At 27.9% G+C, this 22972-nt stretch overlaps 1 protein-coding gene across 1 annotated transcript in view; it reads left to right on the top strand.

The window, feature by feature from the left end:
- Positions 1 to 22972, top strand: part of LOC135932087 (uncharacterized) — a 61575-nt gene that overhangs the window by 11999 nt on the left and 26604 nt on the right. Inside the window, exons 2-10 of the mRNA XM_065469430.1 lie at positions 6482 to 6677; positions 13915 to 14024; positions 14364 to 14700; positions 16238 to 16428; positions 17195 to 17333; positions 17724 to 17881; positions 18366 to 18513; positions 19594 to 19773; positions 21366 to 21581. Of these exons, the coding sequence (XP_065325502.1) occupies positions 6482 to 6677; positions 13915 to 14024; positions 14364 to 14700; positions 16238 to 16428; positions 17195 to 17333; positions 17724 to 17881; positions 18366 to 18513; positions 19594 to 19773; positions 21366 to 21581 (1675 nt within the window). The remainder of the gene's footprint in view (positions 1 to 6481; positions 6678 to 13914; positions 14025 to 14363; positions 14701 to 16237; positions 16429 to 17194; positions 17334 to 17723; positions 17882 to 18365; positions 18514 to 19593; positions 19774 to 21365; positions 21582 to 22972) is intronic.

A 22972-nucleotide genomic window follows, 5' to 3' on the forward strand; every position in this document is an offset into this window, starting at 1 on the left:
TAAATCTAAAATGAGATAATATTACCGAGTGGTATTCTTGATGTGAAAAATCGTTCCGATTTTGTCATTACATCACTCTGACACACAGCACTTCATATCTTTTAACACCCTTTTATCAATTGGCATAATTGAACAATGATTAGATTTAATCGATGCAATAGCACCAAATAAAAGCTGTCTTTGATATCTCAGCTCTAGTCAATTGTACTCCTATGATCCTTCGACTCTTGTTTAAAGTACCATCATAGCTTTGTCCAACTAAGAATTTGAGGGGCAGATTCATGGAACTAAGTTTGCATGTTATATATTTTTCAAGACAAGTCGTGTTACCATTTTTAATATATCTTACTAACAAAGCTATTGCTTCTGATTTTGAAACATCATATGTAGTACCATCAACTATAGTTGAAAAACACTTGTTAAATTCAATCTCTTTTTAAATTTTTTTATAACCATTTTTTTCATGGTTTCAATGATAATATTTATATTATTATACAATAGAATATAATTTGGATTTTAATCCCTTGTTTTTCTCCCTTCATTTTTTTGAATATACAATTTGAGGACAGATTCCGAATCTGCAATTAGTTTAATAATGTCTTTAAAAGCTACTATTTATATCGTTAAAATGTTGCCCAAGATGTCTTTTTCTATTATGGTTTGTCCATTTATCATCTCTTATATTATGCCGTGGGCAATTATTTTAATTGAGCATTTGTATTTTTTTTGGTTAATATTTTGAAATTGGAGATAGTTTTTTTTTAACTAGCATAACCTTTTCAGATCGAGCTATTCAAGATTATTCGTATTCAAAATTGCATAAATATTTAAAATAATTCAGAATATTAAGTATTCAACATGTTTCCTCATGGAGATTTATTTTTTAAGATTTAATAATCCATTTTTTACACTTTTGGAATAATTTAAAAAGTATGATTTTTTCATTATTCATACTAATAAGATATTACTCGATTCCTACGAATAGAATAATACCATTATTTGATTCGAAAATTAGGATCGAATACAGACAGTGTAATTATTTGAATAGATTCTTATTTTTGTAGGTGTATTCGATAGCCGATATTCCTCAAAATGTGAATGAACGGGCTGAACCTATTAAAAATAATCCTTATACAGCCATATTTTTTTTAAAAATAATCCTTACAGCCATATTTTTTTAAAAATATATTTTAAAATAAATAATTTTAATGATTACAATAAAACAGAACTAACTTTTATCTCTAAACTTAACCATTATGTAAATAATCTTTTTGATTTTTTTTTGTTCAAGCTCTAATTATTTCAATAAATTTAATTAAAATTTCTTTCATATTACTTTCACTTTTTATTTAAAAAAAAATTAAATCGTTTTGTTTGCCATTATTATTTCTCGGAGAAACCTATATAATATGACCAGTACAACGTTTTTTGGTCAAAATAGGAAGATATTCAATATTATAGAATATTTTTGGATGGCAAGGTTAAACTTAGTTAACTCTTCAAATATTGCGGTGAAAAAATGTCATAAATATTCTAGTGATCTCCATTTATATTCATTATTTAGTTTTTATATTTTGATTTAAAAAATATTTATAATTTTTAACTATGCTTCGATAAAAAATGTTAGGTATAATTATAACTTGTGGCAAAATTTTTCTAAAAAAGGGTTAAAAAAAATTTGGCACTAAATATCAGAGGCCCTACCCGGGTTTTATATTTCAGACCTGGCTTAGATATTTTTTTAAAAAATTTTTTCCGGCTCGAGCTGGATATTTAAAAAATATATTTACATTTATTCTTAATTTTTATAGCTAATAATAGCGATTTAAAAATTTTTCACCGAGTTGGGCCTGCAGATCTTTGCTAAATATTAAGTATAAAAAATTTGGTTATTAAGAAAAACCAAGACATTTTATAAAATTGTTATTTATTCATCTAAATAAAATAATTTTTTTAACTAAGGTTTAAAGAGAACTTACGAATTTATTCAAGTGAAGTTTCACAACATGCCCCCAATCGGTACGAAATGCTTATATCTTGAAAACTACTCAACCGAAATAAATGAAATTTGGAATATATTCCAATATGTATTTTGATGAAACTGAATTTGGATCATAATAACTAACAGTTATATAATATCAATTTTAGCATGCCTGGGATTCCCACCGGAGTATTGAAGGGTTAAGGAGGGGTCAATATAAGGCTAGACTGTATCGCCCTGTCCAATCATCTTTGAAAGAGGGTCATATTCTTCCTTTTCTCGAGGGAACACATGATCAATATAAATAAAATTAAATATGCCTATTAATTTTGGCAGATGATATTATAACCAAGCAAAATTATTGATTTTTGAACTGGCCTATCTTAGGCCTTAGGGGAAAAATTGAATCGGTTAGTATGGTAATGCGTTCGATTTGAGTATTCCTAACATTTGAATACGAATAACTAGTGAAGGTCACAGTACGCCTAGAGCCGAATTTCAAAGAATAAACCGAACGGAAGATCGACTGATAGCGCGGAACCGATTTTAAAGATTGAAGCCTGAGGGTTCGGCCCACCCGCCAATCTAACCCTTAACCTTCACTATAACTAATAATTTCCGAATACCCTTTCTTTTATTTAGTTAAATATACTTTATTTTTGTGACTTATAAATATGTGCCATACATTTACACAAACGTTTGCCTTTATTTTACACTTTTTAAAAATAAAATTTCGATTGTTTCTTTTATTCGAGTTTCTTTATTTAATTATAAAAGTAATTTATTTTTTAAAAAAACTAATTTATGGCATCGATAAAAAAAATTTTTCGGTTTTGTTTTAAAAAGTTCTCTTGTAGTATTTTGTACAAAATCAAATAAATCAAACACTTAATTTTTCCTTTTATTTGAACCTTATAAAAAAAATTTTTTTATTACTCCGCTAAAAAATAATAGTTATTCATTCTTTTCTTTATTATATTCTTTCCATTCTCTTATTATTTTTTTTCCTTCATATGGTATGTTATATTTCCATTCGGCAATGTCGGTAATTAGGCGAGTCAATAGTCAGGACTGCCATTTTGAATAAAGATAACACGAATATGAGGCTGACCCAAACTATAGTGGAATATTTGGGATCCAAATTGCTTGGATGTTTCAATTTTCCCTCTCTTTAAAATCAATCGTCATTTTTAATGAATTTTCAGATTATTTAAATTCGAAAATTTGATCATTTCACAACTTCTTCAACAAATGATCTTGAAAATATATTTTTTTTTATCTCAATCTCATTCTAATGCCTTCAGCAGACCCTTATTGTCAGCTTGAAAAAAGTTACGATATAGACTGCTAACGCACGAAACAGATTTAATGTTAAAACAAATATAATATGATGAACTGTCAAGAATTTTATAATAGTTCTATAAAAATTTTTTTTTATCTATATAAAAGTTTTAGAAACAAATATTTTTGGATAGTATCTTAGGTGCCAAATTAGTCTTTTTAAATGAGAATAACGGTAGTGAATAGGTTAAGAAGAAATCCGATCGAAGTCCGGACAAAACGCAGAATGGCCCGGCGTATTCGAATGCAACATCTCTTATTAAAATTTATTAGATCTTAACAAAATGGACGCCGTTCTAGATTTGAGCTAGCGTATAGAGATATTATTTTATTTTTTTTATTTTATTATTATATACTTGAATAATTAAATCATAATTGAAAGTAATTAGAATATTTAGCTTTGAAAAAAAAATGATATAAAAATTAAATTTCTATGTTCACTTTCAAGTTCATTTTTTAAATATGCCTAAAATTCGGGAAACTTTTTGAACGCGTGCCACTCTTTTATCTTCTTACAATTTAAATGATATTATTCTAAGCCCTGTGGTTTAGATTCGATTTCTTTATTTAGCCTCTACTAATATATCATTATATACCTCGCAATTATAAAAAAAATTCTTAATCATTCTTCGTGAGATGAAAAAATTAGGCTCTTAATTCGGAAATTGGAAAATTTAAATTTATCTTATAAATATGGATACAGGGCATAATTTCTAAATCGGGGACGAGAACCGCTTTAAAAAATGCTGGTTTCCGCTTTGAATTTTTAAGGGTTCCGATCGGTTCTCGAAGGTTCCCTAATATTATTTAATATTCTCAAGGAAATTTTAAATGAAGAAAAAATAGAGAATAATCTCTAATAATTACCTTAAAAAAATCGGGAAAAAAAATTATCTATATGTTGGAATATTCAATATAAATTTTATGGGAATTTTTATAAATATTAGAAGCGGCCTAAAGGGAATTATTTTATTCCAACAAAGGAAAGAAGGGGAATGCAAAACAAATTTTATAAAATTGCGATATCAATGTATCTACCGTTACTTGGTAGTGGCACACCTATTTTAGAGAAAGAAATAAATAAAAATTAGATTATTAGACCTACCGAATTTTTAGGTTTTACTCGGATTAATTATTTTCGCCGAAACGCATTTAAAAAAAATTAAATTTCGTCATTTTTAAATAATCTTTGGGTTATTATTTTGCGAAATAGCATATATATCTAAAGCATAGTTTTGGAGCAGCTAAGAATCATTACCCAAAGCTTTTAAGATATTTAACATGAGATTATTTAGGCTTTGTAGACCTGTGGTTTAAACTTAACCTAAAATCCTATACAAGATTAACATGAAATAAGAAAAAATTATTATCATGACTCTAATTTTCTATCGTATACCTCCTATATCAAAAGGAAAATTGAAAATATAAGCATCAAATAATTGTTTGCTAAATATCTTAACACATATTATGCTTTATTCAAAGATGAATCTAATAGTAACGAATACATATATTAAATTATTCGTTTTGTTCGACGAATAAACAATTATTAGAATCGAATCAAATTTCCGAACTATTCGCGGGATCTAACATATTTTCTAAAATAAAATTTAGTTATTTTTTTGATAATCTGTCTCGACGGGTGATTTGATTAACAAGATGCAATCAACTGCCCGCGAAAGGCGGATCTCAGTTGGAACTAATTAGCTCTCAAAAAATCGTCGGTCTGAAGAAATGACGAGAAAAACTCTTTACCTTAAAAATCGAATAATTCATTTATTCGGTTTCGTATTCGTTTTTGAATGTTATGAGAGATCATGTGTTTCATTTTTTTACTGGGAATACTCGGGTTTTGTACATTTTTTTACTGGGAATTCTCGGGTTTTGTATATAAAAAAAAATGTTTTTAATCCCGGCCCGGTTTTGTAATTTATTTTAAACTCGACCCAAATTTTTGAGATCATGCTATTATTCGGTACGCTTCGGGTAAGGCATGCAAATCTTTGAGGTTCCCTTTCTAAATCACTAAAAATAAAATTATAAAAAAATGGGAATTTCGCTTGTATCTCCTAGAAAAATATTTTTAAAGTAAATTTGAAATTAATATGAATAGATGCTAAGGAAGTGAACACTTGTATTTAAATTGAGTTTTTTTTAAAAAATCGCTAAAAGGAAAATATCATCAATATTCAAAAGTTTTTCGTTAGCGATTTATAAAACTCAATTTAAATGCATAAATATACTTCCCCAGAATCTATTAATATTATTTTCAATATTACTCTAAAATTTTTCTAGATTTGAACTAGATTCACAATTTTTACCTATTTTGTGTTAGCCATCTCGAACCTATCCCGCCTTCAATATAAATCGATTTTTTTTGGCTTAATCCTTGAATATTGAGAGCATAAAATATACATGAAATTTTTGTTGTTTATGATGATACTTTTAAATTTCCATCTTTCAATAAAATATAAATTGGGATAACCATCCTTTGTAATACATAATAAATATTAATTTAATATATTATGGAAGTTTTTTTTAACTTTAAAGTCTATATATATTCATTCGATATTTCAAAAAAAAGAATTGAATTTAATATGTATTTTTTTTGGTAATTCTAATAATTTATACAACTTTCCCTAAATAAATTCTGACAACAGACGAGACTTAAAAGGACAAAACTAATCTCATTTATTCCCTAATTTAATCATTATATATAACTGCAAGATGAGCATTCCTTTGTTATCTTTAGTAGAAATTCCAATGAATTATTCATCATTTTCCTTTAAAAGGGATAGAAGTGGCATAACTATGAGGGGAGGGCGCTATTAGGAACTTGAGTTCCGACAAAATTTTGTGTTTCATATTTTATTTTTAGGCCCAGCCCGTATTTATAAATTTTTATTTTATCTTTTATTAAAGCTCGGATCAGATTTTTAAAAATCATACAATCTAATCTCCCGTTCTGGGGGATGCATATACAGTCCAATTGGGCGCAGCCTGTTTTAACGGGTTTTATTTTAAGTTGGGTTAACATATCCGATGCCGAATCTTTTTTCTCGGCCTAGCCAGATTTGGAAAAAAAAATGATAGATCTAAATATTATTTCCCTTTTTTTGCCCATATGTTTTTTAAACTTTTTTTTTCTCTCAAAATTTTTAGAACGGAGAGTTTTTTGGCGTGATGAGATTTTACTTCCAGGAAGAGGGAGCCAAAGTCGCCACCAAATGCATCAGGGTAACCAGCACGGCCACCACGTTGCAAGTCATCAATACTCTAATCGAAAAATTCCGACCTGACATGAGATTATTATTATCGTGTCCCTTGTATTCGTTATACGAAGTGCATATCAACGGAGGTATATACCATATATTTTATCCATAAAAATATTATACAAACCTGAAGATTTTACTCATATATGGCACAAAGGTTTGAATCTATTATCGAAATCTCGAATTTTTAATAAACTGCTCAAATGGAGCAATTTGATATCGCTAATAATGCTCCGTAAGGTCTAAAATAAGGGGAAAGATAAGATATTTAGCATACGATTTGATGACCATATATCCATTCCACATCTGATTTCGTACTGTATATTAATATGTTGTATATTGAGTCATGAAATTAAAATCGTAATGGTTATTAGGAATTTAGATTAGAGCGATAAGAAAAACGGAAAATAAATCAGTAATTTTAATAATTTTATGTTTTTTTGCTAATAAAATATTTAATTTACTTAATTTATTAGCACTTTCAACCTGCTTATTCTAAATGTTCATATACTGGTACAAAATTTGTATCATTTTTTTAAAATACCTTTATTTTTAATTATATATGGACGTTCTAAACCTTTTTCTTAAGTTTTAAAAATTTATGATTTAATAAACAAAAATTAATAAAAATTTTTACGTGCGCCTCCAGCTCACGCAGGCACCGCTTGCAATTTTATTCACGTCGGAAAAAAGCCACCGATTGAGATGAGCGGCGTGATCAGGCTTGCCCCCGATTTTTTATCTATGGCGGCGGCGCGGCATGCATAATTTTTAGAATATTATATTTATATATTAAATTATTATTTGAATTTGAATATTAACATTAATAAAATTAAATTATGAATTGTATTCAGTGTATATCATACATTCATTCATATTCTCATACATCATACAAAATTTCACAAACATTAATACATCTTTTTTTATGGACTTACACGTTTGAAACCACCCTAGTTTGTTTATTGTCAGTTCTAATTGATGTTTTTTTGAGTATCTTTTAATATATAACTGATTTATTAAATTAATTGTATAAAACTTTATTTTGAAAGTTCAAAAATTTGTTTTATTTCAGCTCTAATTATTTTGATGCTTTTTAAATATATTTTTAATGTATAAAATAAATATAAAATCTAATGGGAGAAATTATGTTTAATGTGATGCTTAGGTTTAATATCATTTTATTTTATAAACAATAAAGGAATAACTGATTTTATAAAGGTTTGAAATGTAAATAAAATGATTATTAAAAAATAAATTGTCTAAAAAAATAGAAATGATATTTGATTCCTCGTCAGAAGTGCCTGATAGGACAATCATTAGTCGGGGTGCATTAGATAATGTTTACTAATCAATAAAGGCGCATGTTTTAAATCTGATTGATTCTGAATCAAAATTCTTTTCTATCACTTTTGATTTGTAGACAGATCATTTCAAGCGTCATTGGAGGTGTATCACTCTTCACTGTAGTAATGTGAGGAGTATATTACATCACCCCTCTTTGTATTACGTTAAGTCTTCGTCATTTAAATGAAAATTTTGATTTAAATTATTTTATCCTTGCAACTAGAAACGTGACACAAAAGCATGCTGGTGAAACCATATTATCTGAGATCGATAGTATAGAAAAGGTATTCCATTTAAAAAACACAATTCAGATGGTAACTGTTGTTAAGGCTAATGTCAAAATAAGCTTCAGATTGAGGGATTATGAGCATCATTTATGCTTAGGGCATGGACTTTATAATTTTGTTACAGTTGAAAGTTGCCAGAAGTAGTAATATTCTGATTAAAAAAATTAGAGAAATCATTTCAGCCCTCAGATATCGAGTAGCTGATTTGGAATGTGAAATAGAGGAAGAAGACTGTAAATCCTGCAATTAATTTACGAGACAGGCCATTTGGATACTGATGATTCTGATTCATACCTTTATGAACATTTTGATATCTCTGATGAGTTGCATTGCAAAGTATCCGTAGTGTTCAAGATTTCTATAAATAATGTTCTAAATAAAATAGGAAAGCTCTCCTTAACATCTTTTAATAACGAATGGATATAATTAACAAACTTTACACATGAAATCCATTCAGAGAGTCTGTGGAATTTCCTCCCTCCCAAAAGGGAATCAATAAATTTCGAATTTATTTCTCAGTGAAATAGAAACATATACAAATAAATCTGATTGCTCAGATATCATTTGCCTAGAATATGCAGACCATAGGTTTCCAATTACCGAACTTCAAAATTATATTTAAGAATTAGATATTAGCAACACTACTTAATCCGAGATTTAAAAATCTTAAAATTGTTTCAGAATATATAAATTCGATTCTACATCATTGTAATTTTTAATTAGAAATTTAAAACTTTTAGAACATAATAAAAATGCACAGAGTGGGATTCAAGTTGTAGATAATTAGCAAACATCCAGTTCATATATAGTTAAAATAGCTCATTAACATTCCTTCCAAGCAATGATTATAACAACATTAGCATGCCATATTTTGCGCAGCCAAAGGATGCACTAACTATTTGGGGAAAAGCGACTGGAACTTTCTAGGCCTGCTGATTTAGCTAGGAAGGTTCTTTGTCTACCTGCAACCAGTACACTCAGGTGAAGAATTTTTTCCATGGATTAATTACTCAATGCAAAAAGTACTTCTTTATGTCCCATGAATCTTGATAAAATACTAATGACTTAAAATTTTACTAAATCTGATTTCTAACTTATTATATTTCTTACTTTATATTTTGACATATTCCAAATTTAAATTTTAATATGTTTTAATAAAAATCAATAGAATACTACTAAAATGTGTTGTTTATGCACTTTGATTTGAGTAAAAATGTAATTTCTTAGTCTATTTCTGAGAATGATAAAAATACATATATATAGAAGTGAGACAGAAGTGAATTAAACTATATTAGCAATGTTGGAGCTAAGAGCACCCAAATCAGATGTAAGTAGCGCGCTACCGCTATCGCTATTTGTTAAAAAAGTAGCACGCTACCGCTAACGCTATTTGTCAAAAAAAGTAGCTCGCTATTAGCTACTATTTTTTAAAAATACAAACAAATTTTTTATTTTTTGCTTATAATGTTATTGTATAGTAAATATATAAAAATCAACATTTATAAATATTAAAATATAGTTAGTTATGATTATAAAAAAATTTATGTAATAAAAATAAATATTGGTAATTTGTTGCATTTTAATAATAAAATCATTTCAATATTATCATCCCCAAGTTTAGAGCGACTATCAGAAAGTATAAGTTTAGCCTTAAATAATCTCTCGACACTAGCACTTGAGGATAAGGGCGTATTTAATCTTATATACATATTTTTAATATAAGATAGATTATCAATAATTTTATTTGCAAGTACACCGTATGTCTGGCATCCTATTATCATTTGAGGGCTAATGCCACAGATCTTCTTTTTAAAGTCCTAGGGTCTAGCCAATGGCCTAAGATTCCCAAATAAGCTCAAAAATATTTAATCAGATCAATTTATAAATATAAATAAGTTTTTACCTTCTGTTATGTGTGCAACTATCTCCCGTGGTACATATATATGATATCTCTGATAACTCTACTATTAGAGCATCTTTCATCATTTTAAAGTTATCTGCTATTTTATTCATTAGTGTCTGGCGGCATAAAATTGTTGTACCAGGGGATAGAGTTTTAATCACCATGGTAAATGATAATGGCCTAAGATTCCCAAATAAGCTCAAAAATATTTAATCAGATCAATTTATAAATATAAATAAGTTTTTACCTTCGTTATGTGTGCAACTATCTCCCGTGGTACATATATATGATATCTCTGATAACTCTACTATTAGAGCATCTTTCATCATTTTAAAGTTTCTGCTATTTTATTCATTAGTGTCTGGCGGCATAAAATTGTTGTACCAGGGGATAGAGTTTTAATCACCATGGTAAATGATGGATTATCAACCAAGGATATTGGCTGAACTGTATAAATTATAAAATCAACAATAACTTTATCAGCCGATTTCTGATAAATATTGTCATTTGCATTATTAATTAATTTGGTTTTAAATTGAATTAGTCTTTTTGGGTAGAGTCGCCTATACCAAAATTATTTAGATGTTTCTCCATTTCCTTAAAACTCATGAACAGTCTTATAAAATAAATATTATAAGAATGTGAAAATGGCAACTTACCTTTAGGTGTTTCTTGAGGTTATAGCTACTGGATTGATTTGAGGAAATTTTTTTTGTTACATTTTAAACAAATAAATTTGAAACCAGTTATGGATTATATATTTATTTAAAAAAAATTCAAATCTAAGGAATGGGAAATTTGTATTATTATAGCTATTAAGAACATTTTATTCCCTGGTATCTTCCATTTCATTAATATCATTGTCTGAATCACTTTCAACGATTTGGATATCCATAGGCGATGACATTTTAAATTATTAACACATGATTTAGGTTTATAATACAAATGAAAATATAAATTACAAATTGAAAATATATTTCAATTTCAAAATTAAATAATAAATCATAAAAATTATAATTAATTATGATATTATATTTATATTTTCATGTTTATACTTACTTTCATTATATTTTTTGAAAGAAAAAAAATAGCGCACTAAAAAATTAAATAATTACAAAAAAAGTAGCCGCTATTAGCATTACCAATAGCTAGCTACAAGTAGCGCGCTACTTTAACAACTTTGTCCCAAATAAATTATAAAAAAAAAATACATTGAATTATATATTAAATTCATTTAAAATCTTTTAAATAAATAGCTCGCCGCAGTCAATTGAGGCTTCGGCGCACAGGTCTAATTATACCTATTCTATTTATCACGTTTGCCCATTATTTTTTTAATTTTTCTAAAATATGTTGTTAACACCAAAATACTATTTATAATATTGGAGAGTGGTTAAATTAAAAATGCTATATTTTAATGGATTATCACTTGTATATGAAATATCAGAATTCATCAAATATATATGTAAAAAAAATTTGCTCGGGTTAGCTTGTAAATTTATGTCCCGGCCCGGCGGACCTCTATCATCTGTGGAACCATTATAAATTCGTATGCTATTTTACAAGTTTTTTTTTCTTTATATATTTTATCATTTAATATTTTTTTCTTAGATTTATAAGGCCTGAAGCATAAGTCTAAATACCTTTAAAATAAATATTGTGAGTTGTGGACCTTTAAATCTAAACGCAAAAAGCTGAAATTGTAGATTAACCCTGTATTGCATGTACTATGTTAGAAAATTTTTTTTTTGGCAAACTAGATTTTTTATTTCTCTCGATACTATATTGATAATCTCATGGCTCACTTTTTTTAAAAAAATTCTAAATTTCTTAGAAGATGAACGGTATGTGGATTAAAATACACATTATGCAATTAAGGATACAAATTTCAATTTTTCCACATAATTTTTATTATACTCTAAACTATAAATATATATAATTTTATATAAATACAACAAATATTAAATGTTTGAACATTTTAATTTTCATGAAAATCTATAAAACAATTATTTGTGGGCGTAAAACATAAATATACACCACATTTTTGGCAAGATACTTTTGTAATAAATGTGCATCCTGGCATTTTACATCTACCCTTTTTATCATTATTGGGCCAGTGAGCTGTGAGGTCTTTCCTAACCTCTTCATTTGGTAAAGATTGGGCTGGTCCTTTTTTACATTTTTCCCCCGATAACCAGTTTGAACTGATTTTCGTTTTGGAATATTGTTTGAAGTGCATTTGCCATATTTGCAAAGGACTTCCGCCACCGAAATTTTGAAATTGTACAAACTTAATCGATCCTTGCCTGCTATTGATATACTATTATAATCCCGTTTGTATAGCAACCAAGAATTTATAAGTAACATGTCGAATACATGAAATGAAATTCGATGGTACCATTTTCTTGATTTGGTATGAATTCTATATAATGAAAGTAAAGAATCCATAAGATCTACACCTCCCATTGATTTATTATAAACTTTAACAATGTTTGGACATTTTATCATTATTTTATCCTTTTTTTTCTATCATATCTTTCGCAATCGATAAGAGGATGTGCACCTACAAAAGTGCTCAATAAGGTCACAGCACGATTGTCGTGCCACTTCACTGAATTTAACTCAACTCCGTTTATTATTGTTTCCCCTATCGATAAAGATTTTAGTATATTCTTGGTTATAGTTATCAAGGGTCTAATTTTATGAAGTGGGTCGTGGCCCTCACTTCCAAGTGGAATAAATTTGTCATTATCATTTATATGAATGAATGATTTGATTTGTTCCCAGCGATTTAGGGTCATGACATCAGCCACCTTGGCCTGTCTTGTATTGGTGGCCCAGTAGAGACGTGCTCTGGGAAGTTTAATAATTGACATGTAAAAAATAATTCCTATAAATTTTTCTAATTCATCTATCGATAAATTCAAAGGTTTGTTGGAATTGCATATAAATTTGATTCGTAAACAATTAGAGGTAATAAATCAGTGAGATATGTATTATAATAATCCATTGGTTTTTTTACTTTATCAACCGTTGGTTTTTCTCCTTTCCACTTTGGAATAACTAACGGTAAATTAGTTAAGCAATTTTTCCAAATCATTTTTCTCACGATTCCTTTTTCATTTTTGATATTTTCATCCTCTTCCGATTCATCACTCTCATTGAAATCTAGATATTTATAGATTATATAAGAGCATACATTTTAAATATACCTAAATCATTATTTTGGGTTGACAGAAACTCCTCATCAGACGATTCACTTAAATTTGAATCTTCACTATCATTAGGTATGGTACCACAATTCATAATTCTAAAAATATAAAACTCAAATAAAATACCTTATTTGCATAATGTGTCTTTAAAACCACGTATGATTATTACAAAACATAATTATCAAAAATAATAAATATATATAAAATAATTTCATAAACATTAATTTTTACCTTTTATTTATCTAATTTTAATGTTTTGAAATTTGTCAAATATATTATTTATCCTTTTACGATGTGTAGAAAATTGAGAAGAAAAATTTTATAAAAAAATAGCCATTTTTAAAAATAGGGTTTAATAAAATGCGAAATTAAAAATATATAATAGATCACGTGGGCCATATTAACATTCGAATCGAAAATATGGATTGTGGCTTCAAATACACACCATGCAATTGATTTAAAATTTATTTATAAAATATTTATTATATAATTTGTGGTATGTGGATTGAGATACACAGTATGCAATACAGGGTTAATTATTAAAATGCTGAATTTTCAAAAAAAATATTCTTTAAAGATGAAAGAAAAATAGAAGACGACGAAAAACCTTTACTCGTTCAACTTAATTGGAACAAAGATGACAGAGAAGGTCGTTTCTTACTCAAACGGGAGGATGATAAAACCAAAGTTTTATTTTTACTTCTTTTTTGTAAATAAAAATGTAAAACAAATTGGGCAAATGATGAGTTTGGCTTAACTCCTTACTCGCAACTGATAGATTAGAGAGTATCTTTAAATCGCCAGTAGAACGCTAGGTATTATAACGCTTTTAGTGTAAAACGTTTGAATTGGGTGGCATGTTGACAATCACCTAAGCTTCTATAAAAAGAAAGTCTTTATTATTATTATTATGAAAAATAGATATTTTATTTTCAGTGAGTAAAGAGGGGGGAGTGGAAAATTTCTCCCGCTCTTAGTATAATTTTATAATATAATAAAGAAACAAATATTTAAACTGAATTTCAGCCCACTGGTTTAGATGATTCTTACTACAGAGGTCGCGAGGTTAAGACATTTCTAAACCACTCTGTCATAGAAAACAGCGACATGACTCCCCAGCGATGTGATACTGTCAACAAGAACAACCATAATCATTCCTTTTTCTCATCCTTCTCCTCCGCCACCCTTTTCCATAATCACGACTCTGAAAAAAATCGTGCGAAATTGCTCGAAAATAATAACGTATCCCCTAATAACGACAATAGCGGAATTTACGATCCCGTTGAGATGGCTCGAAATATGGAAGCCGAAACGGTGGAAAAAAATGGCAAAGAACGTAACACCACCACGAGGAAGTCTAAAAGTAAATGCACTAATTTAAAAAAAAATTTCTAAGTAGTATGTCATTCACATTCCTAAGTTGTTAAAATGTTATCATTTTTGGATTTAGGTTTATTTGCTTATTATGTCATTATTATATTTTTGCTAATCGGGTCTCAGTGGCAAACAATTCGTTCATTTGAATGTGTACCAATACAAGTCAGCTGGTGATACGCCATTTTGCTATCTTACATAAATATTTAACATTAAAATTATATAAAACATTTTTAAAAAAATTTAGTTTCATTTTAAAAAAATTTATACGCGAAATCAAAATGGCGTATCACCAGCTGATTTGTTTTTAACAACGCTTTAAAGGGCATTATAAAGAGTAAGTGCTAGTTATAGGCAAGCAATTACATCATTGTCCGGTCTATAAAATAAATAACTAAATTACAAGAGCGGTTACTTTTTTCTGATCAAAATGGAGGTGCGATATATATAGAATGCTAGGGCTAGATAAACTGATAAGGGTTCAAGATAAACAGGTGATCAACTTTGGAAGTTTTTAGTTGGTGATAGCATAATTATTTTCAAATTTGGTTTTATTACCAAAATGTAATATATTTGAACAAAGTTTTTTTTCCGATAAGAAGATTAAATGTTTGTACTTGGTATATTTAAAAAAATAATCAATAACTTCAGAACAAAAATAAATTTATATGAAAAAAAGAAAGAAAATAAGGCAGATGATATATTATGACCAGTTTTAAAAATTGTGATTGGTCGAAAAAAATTATAAATATTAAAGCTACACGGGATTTGCCTAATTTCCAAATCATTTTTTTGAACGGGTAATTTCCATTTACATTATTATTGTAAGAGGCAAATAATAAATAATGCCCATTGCTAAATAGAGGTTTTATATTAAGCGAGTTTTCCCGCGCAAACCTGTCTGTTCATGGTTTTCGACAAAAATTTTCCCGCCTGCTGCCCTTAATTTAAAAATAATGTTTTAAATAATATTAAACTCACCCTAACCACCCGCCGACATAATATTTTAAGCACTCTCGTTCTCCTGGGTAAGCTGAAACTCTTCTTCTATGAGTGTATTATTATGAATAATCCGGCTTTTTTCACGGTAGCATAAAGGTTAAAATTTTAAAAATATTGTGTTTTATAAGTTTATCAAATTTCTGAATTTCTGAAACTTTTAAATGGAAAATAATAATAGGACTTATTATTTCATACAGTTCAATGCATACTAATGCCTGCACCTTGATTATTATTAGTATAGGTAATATACACATTTTAAAATGCATTTCCGGTAAAATCAGGTTTTTTTCAAATTTAAAACGTTTCAATAAATGAAAATAAAATTTGTAATTTTCATAAGAAAAAAATATATGGAGGAGTTGATAAAATTATAAATAACTCTTTATGTTTGAGGAAAAAAAACAATTTAAATAAAATATTTAAGAGGATTTGAAGTAAATGCGCCTCCTAATTCCATTTTTACATGTAAATTTTATAAAATAAAGATGAAGAATCCACCCCTTCTAAAATCTTTTTTTTATTAGAAAAAAAAGAAAAATCAACTAAAAACGGAACACCTATTAAAACGGTGGCAAATGAAAAAGACGTTAAAATAAGCGATAAATTATACGAGGCCATGCCAGAAACTTCCTTTACCAGGAGCATTTCTAACCCCGAAGCGGTTATGAGACGGCGACGCCAACAAAAGCTGGAGAAAAAACTGAGACTTATTAAGGTGATTTTTTTGCAATAAATTCATAATTTTTTTTATCTCGTCTTATATATATGAATATATCATCGGCTGAGTATTATAGTGTTCTATATCCACTTTTTTGCAAAATACTTTTTTTTGATATATCTACTTTGCTATATTCTTATATATCCCTAAATGTTAAAATATAATTTACAATGATCCTCTCTCTATTTGCATTATTACGTTGTGATTTCATATTAAAATGCAAGAAATATATTATTTATAAATGCTCTCCTGAATATGGAACACTATAATACTCAACTGAGGATATTATTTTAGAAACTTTAGTATAGTTTAGTTTTTTAAATATGTTATTATGTTTTAAAAATCTTACTGCGCTATTTTCTCCATTTTTTAAAAAAAATCTTTTTTTTCTAACTGGATATTATTTTCTTTCTTCTGGTGATTATGCCTCCGGGAATCGAATTTTATTCGGAAAATTTTTTTTTGAGATGTCAATCATTGACCTTATTTTTAATTTTAAGTATTATCTGGGTATAAATTTTGTTAGAAATAATTATAAATAAATTGGAAGTTAAATTCTGATTTTTATTTGAGGAAATTTTTAGGATATAAGTGGCAGCTTATTCAAATAATTTTTTAAGACTTAAATTGAGGCAAATGGTGTCACAAATTCTTATCAACTGAGTACACTTTCCTCCTTCCTTAACGCCATTTTATTTGCAAAAATGTATAATTAGTTTATCAAATTATTAAATATGACACTTTGAATAAAAACGCACTAAAGGCTATCGGTAAAAATCAAAACAATACTAACGGCAATATTGGGAACACGAAAAATGATCCTGGAAAATTTGATAATTATGCCAGCACTTTTAGCAAAAATGAAGGCGGTGGTATAAAGAATGGGATCTTAGCTAATGGAGGTATAGTCTTTAATTCCTGCCATAATTTTAGTTAAACACAATTTATTTTAGAGTTTAGAATGCTCTTCATAATAAAAAAGAAAAGATTTTTTTAAGAACGCATGCAGGATTTTTGATCAAATTTTTCCTAAAATTCCAAATTTTTTATCTCGGAAAAAAATCTTTTATCATTTTTTGTTATTTTTTGCTTAAAAAATCTTTCTTGGTTGAAATCACAAATTTTTGTTCTTTAAAAATAATCTTCATTATATGCTCAAAATTTTGGGCCAAAATATAATTTAAGAAAATCTTTGAAAGATTTTTCTCAAACTCTGATTTATTTAAAACGTAAGATTATTGCTATATTCTGGAAATCTAACATTATATAACTGTCCTTACACATTAATTTAGGTGGAATGTTAAAGATTTACGGGGAATCACTGAAGCCAGGCATACCTTACAAAACTCTGCTACTCGCTACAAATGATACGGCTAGCTATGTTGTTAGAGAAATTCTCAATAAATATGGCATGCCAGACCACGAACCTTCTGATTATTGTTTGTTCAAGGTTACAACTTTTTTCTTAGTTTTTGTTCTGAATTTTAAACGACTTTTAGACCATTACTTCCCTTCCATCACTTACTACATTATTAATTTAGTAGCCACCAATTTTGAATCACGCATGCAATCATTGTAGTTATATTTCATAATACTTAGAATCTGAGCTAATCAGCTGAAGTGATTATATCCTATTTACACATGATTGGTTTCATTTTGTGATAGTCTTTTTTTTATCGATTACACCTTACCCCCTTGGCAAAAAAGAAAATCATAATTAATATAAAAAGCTGATGCCTATAATATTCTATTGTCATCTTTATATAAAATAAATTCATCATTTTATTATTTAATGTGAATTTAAAAATGGCCTATATAATAAATTATTTAGTTATCTTTTTATAATATAAATTAAACATCTTGTAAACTGTTATTTATCTTATCAACCTTGATAACTTTTACATTTTTAAAAAAAATACATAATCAAATTTTAGGTTCAGATACCTCTGATTAAGGATGGCGAGAGTGAAAGAATATATGACATAACTTCGAATTGTCAAAATTTTAAAAGCCAGTACATTCTCGAAGATCAGGAGTCTCCCCTTGCACTTTTACATCAAGGAGCCCTCACTAGAAAAAACGGTAGATATATATATATAAATTATTCCTTTTATTAAAAACGAGTTAGTTAAGATCCGCTAGCAATGAATATGTACTTAATGAATACAGTAATTACATGTATCGCCCTCCTCTTGTTTCATAAATTAGCCCTTTAAAAAAACAAATACAAAAGAAGGCATGTAAATGTAATGGAATATCACATGTGGTTGGAATTATTAAGTTCCTCTTACTTAACTTATGTGACGCGTTATAAGATTATGATTTTGTAATGTAGATCTATTTATAACGGAATAACGCGGCTACCACGCAATTTTTCAGGTTCAGAGGCTGAGTTTCTTAATTATGACGAGACGGTTGAATGGGAATCACTTTATAAATTTTTATTTTTTAAAACGAGCTTAAAACAGATATATTTTTTGATCGAAAGAATGGTTTTACCTAAAATATAGAATACTTTAGGCGTGCACAACGGGAAGACGTCATTGTTTCTTCTCCTTAAAATTTGATAACTAAAAAGTTATCATTAGACATGAAGACTTATTAAATCAAGATTAACTCCTAAAAACTTTTTAATAATTTTATAATCTCAAAATTTTAAATTTAAAAAAAATCTTGTTGATTATTTAACGAAAAAAACAGATAAATAAGATTTAGTCTATCCATTTTATCGCATATTTATTAATATGAAATTTAATTATTATTAACCTCACATTCATAATTTTGTATAAAAAATTTCTACCCCAAAAAATAATATTAAAACTTTACTCCACATGTGGATAATATAAAAAATATATATATAATAATTTTAACTTAAAATCTCTTTTTTTAAAAAATAAAATTCTTTATCTTAAAAATATATATTACCCACAATAAATTTAATTATATGGAAAGCAAATCTTATAATTTATATCTTAAATGTTAAAATTACCAGAAATAATTAATGATTTTACCTCCTTTATCCCCCCCCCCCGTCTTCCATTCTCGGCAAATTTATGATTCCTATTTCTTTTTTTTTGACGAATATAACATTATTTTGATTCGCGCGCTTTTAACGTATTTAATTAATTCCATTTTAAATACAAAAAAACGTATTCTTCTAAGAGAACGAATTGTTTTACATCGGGCTACGACCTAAAGAATATCGAGAAATAATCGCCAAACAGAATCAAAATAAGTCGCAACATTTACTTCACGACGCCTCATTTTATTCCGTCCCCAATCCTAGTTTCTTGAATAAGACTCTTAACCCAGCCATTTTGGATAGATCTTCTCTTAATCGCGGTATTAAATTAAAATTAGATTTATATGCATTTTTTTATATATATTTTAGTTTTTATAAATACACCTCTTCTAGGTAGATAGAAAAATTTTATATTTTCTTTATCCTCCCGACCCGAACCGGAATTTTGGAATGGCGGTTTAGAATCGACTTATTATTTTGAAAATAGGCCTCAAACCGATTTTAAATCATATTCACAAAAAAGGGGCTGAAATTTATACAAGAGTAACCTTGAATTCATAGTGGCGCGTTTGCGATCGCGATTTAACAGCTGATTGATTTTTAAAATCTGTTTATGAGATCAATTTTTATTTATTAATATTAATTTTATCTTTAATTCAAATTTTAATAATAATCTAAGAAATAATGATTTTAATAAAGAATAATTGATCTCATAAACAGATTTTAAAAAAAAAGATTTTACAAAAAGCATTTTTAGGCGGTCCTAAATCTAATAATATAAATTAATAAATTTATTAATTTTAATGAAAAAAAATCATAAGCTATTTTTAATGTAGAAATAAAATAGTGGACTAAATCATTTTTTATAGTTTACTAAATATTATCATTTCTTTAAAATAATAGAAATAAATAAAATTTATCTTAAAATTTTAAAACTTATGAAATTTTTACGGAATAAAAAGTAATCAATATTAACTTATTTTTCAAATTAATAATATATCTACGTTTAGTTGTATCTTCAAATATTATATAATAAATAACTAATAATTGATTCACATAAATAGTGATGCAAAATCGCTCCATTTGAGCCGATTTTTAAAAACGACCAACACAATATTTTAGCCAGAAAATATCGACTGTCTCGAGATTTCGCTACTAGATGTCCAAGCCTTTGTGCCATCTATGAGCAAAATCTTCAGGCTTGCATAATATTTTTCTGGATAAATGACTGAGTTGGCCGTTTTTAAATCCTACTCGAATGGAGCGACGTTTTTAAATCCTACTCAAATGGAGCTACTTTGCATTATTACATATCAAGCATTTTGAATACTTTAATTTACAAAACTTTTAAAAAATTTTAATGGAAGATTTTGGTCATGTTTCATAATTTTATTAATTTTCAAAAATTTATAAATTTTCAAGTTTTTAAAATATTTTTAGGATACAGCCTTAGAAAAATTAAATATTTTTTATAACTAATTTCCGATGGTCATGCCTGATAGAATCGGGTAATGATAAGCGTTGATAATGATGATACAACAATTTGCTAAATATCAATCAAATTTGGACCCACCTATTTTTTAATATTAACGAAATCCACCTATTTAGCTTTATAAAAAAATAGTCCTAGCTAGATTCGAACCCAGAACTATCGGTTTAAGATACACGCACTTAACCGACTAGGCCAAAGATGCTAATCGAAATTAATTATTTTTTGTTTATAAGTATAAAATAAAATTACGACGTTATATAATATTTTAATAAACGCATAATAAAATTAATAGCTTTCAACGCCATACATCATTACCCGATAGAATCTTTATCCTGGCTTGTCGAATCCGCAAGGAATCCGTCTGTGCATATTATTATATACTATATTATGCCTTGTTTTAATCCATTTATAATCAAATAGAAAATGGCTCCAATACCTGTTTCAATGTTATCAGCTCCGAAAGTAACCGTAACCTTCACAATAATATGACAGATAATACGCTCGTTTTAAATGACAGCATCTCGATACTATACGACAAAAAGCATTCCAATAAGGATACTCAACGATCACCCGTCGAACAGAATTTAAATCTATCCAAGGAATGGCATCATCCTGTGTTGATTGAACTTAATCCTGGTATTTAGTAACTTTAATATATGGGTCATTCCATGTCAAATCGATCAAAAAAGGGACATTTTCGGCCGACCCCTTTTAAAATTGTTAAAAATTTCTGGAATTATTTAGGTAGGTATATAAATGAGAAAGCCATTTATTTTATCTCGCTAGCACACCTGGTTCCCGAGATATAGGGGTTCAAAAGTGCAAAAAAGAGCCACTTTGGAATATGGAAAATTTTTAAAATGCTTATATCTCAAAAACTATTAGTAAAAAAATGTATAATATATCATATTGTAGATAAAAAAAATCTCTAAAGTAGTGTTGTTAAATGGCTCGTTTTGAGCAGATTTTTTAAAACGGCTAACTCAATATTTTAGCCAGATAAATATTGCCTAAGTCTTGAGATTTCAATAATGTATGCCTAGACCTTTGTTCCTTCTATGAGCAAAATCTTGAGGCTTGCGTAATATTTTTCTGGACGAAATATTGAGTTAGCCGTTTTTAAAAATCGGCTCAAAACGAGCCATTTAACAACACTACTCTAAAGGTCTATCGAAAAAATAATAAAAATTGGCTCCAATTTGAGTCTTTAACTTCCGGTTTACCTTTCTTGTTTCACCTGTATTTTTAAGCAAAAAAGGGAGTTTTCGAATTTTTTTTTGCTTTTTATTTAGACACCTTTTATAAATATATATACGATGTCTAAACCTTGGCGACGCTATCGATTTTTCCGAAATATACATTTTTACCAAAAATTGAAGAAAAAAGTAGATGGCGCTAATGGTTGGAAAATATTATTCTTAAGGAAAATGGAAACATTGATACGTTTATAAGAAATGTGATGAAATTTTTCAGTTCTGCCCCTCTCCCCCCATTCCATCATCCTTAAAATGTTTTACATTTTTTAGATCTCTACTTTGCTACTATAGCGAATGACTTATTAGCTCGATAATGTATAACAGCTGCAGTAAAAACGAATATTTTATTAGGCATATTATCGATTATATTTTACAAAATAAACTGTTTAAAACGATCTCTCTTTCTGCGTAATATTTTTAACTTGTCCGTTCAGATTAATTTTAAATAATTCAACCTGTCTGCAGTTTATTATTTTATCGTCTGTCTACCAATAACATTCTGGATTTGGAGAGTGCAAAAACATATATTATAGGTGCAGATCAATTAAAATTTTATTCTATATCACAGATGGACGAACCAAATATTAAAATGTTCCAACCCATTTATTCTACAGAGACATGCTTATTATCGCAAGAATCTAAGAAAGATTCTACCCTGGATGACCCAGAAAAATTTACCATTCAATTTAGATATGTATGCTCTTCATGCCGACAAAAATTAGCAAACATTTCTTATACTTCAAATGAAAATATAGATATTGATTCTCCCCC

Source organism: Gordionus sp. m RMFG-2023, chromosome 1 (genome assembly GCF_954871325.1).
Source record: "Gordionus sp. m RMFG-2023 chromosome 1, tfGorSpeb1-WG-v2, whole genome shotgun sequence".
Lineage (NCBI taxonomy): Eukaryota > Metazoa > Nematomorpha > Gordioida > Chordodea > Parachordodidae > Gordionus > Gordionus sp. m RMFG-2023.